Source organism: Trypanosoma cruzi (genome assembly GCF_000209065.1).
Source record: "Trypanosoma cruzi strain CL Brener chromosome Unknown tcruzi_1047053507685, whole genome shotgun sequence".
Taxonomy (NCBI): Eukaryota; Euglenozoa; class Kinetoplastea; order Trypanosomatida; family Trypanosomatidae; genus Trypanosoma; species Trypanosoma cruzi.
The window spans coordinates 1-5,402 of NW_918693.1; the positions used below are offsets into that span (position 1 = coordinate 1).

General features: G+C 54.8%; 1 protein-coding gene and 1 pseudogene across 1 annotated transcript, besides 1 other annotated feature; one reads left to right on the forward strand and one right to left on the reverse strand.

Annotated features, from left to right (window-relative positions):
* On the forward strand, positions 1-3,158 carry Tc00.1047053507685.10 (uncharacterized protein; the record flags this gene model as incomplete). Its single annotated transcript, XM_799090.1, has 1 exon — positions 1-3,158. A coding segment is annotated over one exon (3,158 nt), but the record flags the coding sequence as incomplete, so codon positions are not given.
* Positions 1-5,402: a sequence feature (heterozygous, non-Esmeraldo-like haplotype).
* Tc00.1047053507685.20 lies at positions 3,558-4,538 on the reverse strand (annotated as a pseudogene).

Here is a 5,402-nt window from a genome sequence, read left to right on the forward strand (position 1 = left end):
TTCCGACTCCAATGCCTCCATCGTGTGGGCATATATATTCTATAGACTCCAGGCCGACGAGTCCAAATATCCTTGTGGCAGTGCTCTCAGGGGTCAATGGGGTCTGCAAGTGGCACATGGATGAAAATTGCTTGAGTGGCTTCTACCGTATGCCGAATCTCAATACAAGCATGTCTCTCAAGGCTTGCAGGATGACCCCAGGGGGGGTGTATATAGTTGCGATCACATGTGATACTTCCACTATTTTCATATGGTCCGATGGAGGAAAAAAGACAAAGAACAAGTCTGTGGAGGTATTCTGGACGTTAAAGACTGGATGTCGCTTACCTTTTTCTCCTGGGAATAGTGGCAGAGAAGAAGTGAACGAGAGCGAGATTGAGGATGCACCGTGCGGCATACACATTGCACGTAGCGCTTGCTCCTCTTCGCAGGCGCAATCGGACAAAAAGTGCCAAATGCATCTTCTTCTCCACTCTGCGGGGGAATTGGTGGAACTGGTGCTTGATGTGGAGGGGAGACAGCTTCTCCAGAGAGAGGACCTCTTGGCTCATGTTACTGCAGTAAAGTTGGAGCCTCCGCCAGCGCTGGATGTCAAGGATGCCCTTGCCGTGAACTGTGTTGTTCCGTGTTCTCGTTCTAAATATTGGAGGGGTATGTGGACAGAAGGGGACTTGGACGTACTCCTTATGACAACCCGCACTTATGGGCCGCTCTTGATACGGCGGTGCCGATTAAAACGGAATGTGGAAAGTATTGACAAGTTGGAGGAAGTTCCACGCGGGGCGGACCCATCCATTGGGATGTTGCTTCTTTACCCGCCGTTGGAAACGTTGAATGCTATATGGTCGTCGGTAAGGAACGATAAAAGTGGTTCCAATCACTGGCAAGATGTTCTACACGGTATGGAGTTAACAAAACACTGCAACGTGGAGGAATGGGATGGTACTCTTTTGGTTCTTGGCGTATTCTCTGATGTACCAACTGTGGGCGTTTGCTTACTTCCTCTGTCCAATGAGTGCATTCCTATACCCACTGCTGTCATGGAGCAACACACGGCGTGGTTGAGCTACGTCCCTTCCCGAAATGACAGGCAATTGGTGATACTCGAGCAAGCTCTACCAGAGCCGCCGCGCAAGACAGAAATGATACTGCGTGTTGTGGTAGATGAAGATACAGTCGTTGTATTTGTGACGCATCTCTCATTGGGTATTGTTGAACCTCTTTTGAAGCTTTCGAGAGAGTGTCTCATGCCGGATAAAGCTCCTGGTGGAAGAGGGGATGATGATGACGATGACGAAGAGGGCCCTTTGGCGCGAGCTGCGGTTTTGATCAATTGCCGTATTGAGAATTCCGGCGACGCAGCGTCAATATTCCGGCTGCTTTGTGGCGGATACAGTATACTCCTCCAGCTGCGCGATGCTTCCTTGGTGCTTGTGAGCCTAAGCGGTGCAAAGACGGGCGAGGAGGGGTTTCCCCTCATGGTGCGTTATCCATCGGCTCTTTTTCCTGCTCATAGCACTGTGGCGTCGTTTGACACGGTATGGATTGATTTCCGAGGCTCTTCCAGTGATGCAAAGTTGGGTGAAACCAACGGGACGTGCCTGGCACTTCTCTGCGCTTTGTCCGACCAGAAAGGCGTGGTCGTATGGGATATGAGCCAAATGCGAATTCTATCTTACTACCCAAGCAATGGATGTGATGAATGGCGGTGCAAGACCGTTATTGCATGTCCTCAGAAAGATTATTTCAGTGAAGTGTTGGCGGGAGTAGTGTGTGAAATTGTTGTGATGTCGACCACCAGCAGCGGGACGGTGGCGACACACGGGAGCGAGGGGGTTGTTTATCTACGCGACGTGTTTGGTCGTCTGTTGCTTTCATTGCGTATTCGCTATGCTCCTAATGGGTCGGATACCTGGTTTGTGAAAAGGGGCGACGGTGAGGCTGAGTGGTATTCGATTCCCTCCGTGGGGACTGTGGAATTGCGCTTCTGTGTGCGAGTTGGAAATGGCCAGGCGATGCTGACGAGAGGGGTAACGCATTCTCTCGGGGAAACATTGGTGCCGTCTGCTCCCATCGCCTTCGTAGAGGCAGGGCCGTCCTGGCTGTTTGGTGCCCTCGAGTGGCATTCACGTGAAAATCCAAAAGGGAGCGAGGAAGAGAAGGCGGAAGAGAAGGATGCGATGGCAGCCCCAATTTCTCCATACACCGCACAAAGTCCATGCGAGGAGGCGACCGTATTAATTTGCGGTGAAAGCAACGTTGATTTCTTCACCGCCGCACGTCTGGCAACAAGTGAGAGTGGAAAACCACCCGAGTTTTTGTGCCATTGCAACTTTGACCACGTCATTGAACACGTGGTCGTTTGCAAATTAATGGACGCAGTGCTTGTTTTGACGAAGGACGCCAACGGATGGCGCTGGGTTAGCGTGCTGGATTTGCATACCGCGCGACGGTTGGCGGAGTCCAAGGTAATGATTCCGTTCTCCCAGGAAAGGGATCTCCGCATCCACCCTCTTCCCGTTGAGGGGGGCGACCTCCACGTGTACGTTGCTGGCCGGGGCGGGGTGCTTGGTCACCTTGTCTTTTCTGCCGTGGGCGACGGGGTAAAAAGTCTTAGTTCCCGCTCGGGTTTTTTTTTTGCGGGACCGCCCTGCGCATCCACGCCATCGAGTTTTCGAGCGTACCGACAGCTTCTGCCGCCGCCACCCGCAATGAAGCAGGAACAAGGATTTTTGAAACGCCTCATGACGCTTCCGTGGGAGGAAATGGCCCTGAAAATGGAAGAACGGCTTCAGGCGGGGCGACCGGAATCATTTGAAGACCTCCGCCACCGCCTGGCGCTCCCCGCCGGGGGTGGAGACCCGCCTTCGCCTTCGCCAACCCCAACGACCGCATCCCGGCAACCCGCTCCGGCGCAGGAACGCGAGGGAATGTGTTCGCGGGGCCGGTACTCTGAAATAAAATCCACTGCGGCGCGGGAAAACGTGTCACTGAACGAGGCGAGGCGAATTATGAATGAAAACCAAGCTCGGCTCCAGGATCGCGGGGAGCGGATTTCTCAAATTGCAAACCGGTCGCGCGAACTCGCGGAGGAAGCTGCCAAGTTTCAGGACCTGGCGCGGAAGCTCAAAGAAATGCAGAAAAATCGCTGGATATAGTGCGGGGGCGGCTCGTGCGACAGGTTTTTTCTTCCCTCTTGCTACTGGCTCTCGCTCGGCATTTTTATAAATTCTTATCTTTTCTCCTTTGTGAGCAGTCGAATGCCTTTCCTCCAACACGCTTTCCTCCCTGGGACGCTTTTTTTTTTTTTTTTTTGAGAAATAGGGCCCGGATATGGCCATGGCTTTGGCGTCCGCCGGAAAACCCCGGCATGCGTCGAGAACGGGCGGCGGAATCATCTTCGGGGGAAGCGCGCCACCACCAGCCCTGCGCCCACGAAAATCCCATGAGGGAAAAATCACTCGCTTTCGGCTTTCAAACGGATCGCGCCCCCGTTCTTGGCTGCCGAGTCCTGGCGCCGCGGAGAGGCAGTTAACCACAAAATCACCGGGGTGCTCATGTCCTTTTGGTCGGCCTTACAAGAGGCCATCGCAAAAATTACTTCCTCTTCTCGCTCCACAATGGATGGATCCCTGCTGACCTTACCACTCGTCCTCACCAAAAGCTTCCATTTATTCTCCGACTTCAGACGCATGGAGAATACAACGCTCTTCCCCTCTTCCTGCCCACGGCACTCATGGGAAACACGGGAGTGCCGTCCTTCGTCTAGACACTCGGTCCTCCGCCACCAATCAACCTATTCAAGGAGTGTCAATCTCCTCTGACCTCAGGGTTCAGTTCATGGGCCTCATTCCATTGGATTTTATTGCCAGAGGCCTTCAGCCATTATTACCGGCCACTTGGGTGCCAGACTTTTTATGGCTGTAACTTCCCAGAAGCATTTGGATGCTGCCGCCAATTCCAATTCATGTTGGCCGCATCATTCCCGTCGCCTCGAAGCCATCCGCAGCAACACCCCTGAGCAATTGCGTATAACAAGTTTACATCCACTGTCGGGATCTCCGTTGGCTCAGCAATTTCCCTCGGGCTCCTTCACGCAATCCCCGTACGGCTGCCGGCCCCGAAGTCTTCCCTGCACCGCGCCTCAGCAGTGGCAAATGCACCGCCGTTCGCTTCAACAGGGCCGGAAACACGAAGCAGGCCGGCTCCTCCAGCAGCCTCTTTCAGTTCCCCTCATTTGACAGGAGATATCCGTGTCGTCCCTGCGAATAGATCAACGGGATTCATTGAAGTAATTCTCTCAGATCGCGCGGCTCCACGCAAGGACCTCACCAACACGAGGGGGAACAGCACCGCGGAATTGAACACATGCCGGAGCATGCTGGGTTCACTCTCTCTTCCTTCCATCCTCCTTCCACTGGATCCGGCCACGCGGCGACGGCTGTGCGTGCGCGTGTGTGTGCTGTTGTTCCTTCCGGAGCCATTGGAGTGCGCAGTAGCAATTCGCGCCCGGTCCCAATTTCCCTCTTCATGTGCATCTCCGAGAAGTAAAGAGAGAAGAACAGACATGCCAAGAGAAAACAGGGAAATGCGGAAGGCGTCAGGGAAGGGAAGCGAGCACTGCCACCATCCACAGTGAGTCACATCGTCGGCCTTGCAGCCAATATCCCCCACAACCGTTCAAGCCCCCAGCCACGCACACACACGCAGACAACGGCGTCAGCCGCCACTGATCGTGTGCAGGCGTGCCCATGTGCAAACACAATGTGTGCAGTCGCTCCGCATTGTTGTCCGGCTACCCACACACCGTACGCTGCTGGTGTGATTCTGCGCCGCACCAGTCAGAAGCCACGACCTGACACATAAAATACGCCGCGGCTCCAAGAAACACGCATCTGCCCCTCAAGGTGGACCTACACTCTCCAGCTGTGAGGTGTTACCTGCCCAAAGCCCCAGTGTCCAAGTAAGGGCTTATAGCAGGGCAGTCAATGCATGGCGTACGCCCCGTGCCACCGCCCTCGTCACGAGTTGCAATGGAGCCCCGCACCCGTCCACGCAGCAGCCTCCGCCCCGCCCGGAAATGGAATGCAAACAGCACCCCAGCACCCGTGCAGAGAGAAAGGCATCCGCCTGGGGCCGAGCAAAAAAACGCCATGGGTGTCTTGCGCGGGCAGCCCGTGAGAGTAAGGCGCTGCCCAGGCAAGACACTCGTGGCAGGAGACTTGCCGGGAAGCTTCCCTCCGCCTGGTCCCCATTCAAAGCACACGACGCAACGGCATAGAGAATAGAAATGGCACCACTTGTGCAAGCACAAGCCCGCCAAAAATAAGCGCAAGAAAGAGACAAACTGCCGGGTGACAAGCACCCCCTCCCAATAGCGGCCGTCCACGCAGCCAAGACGT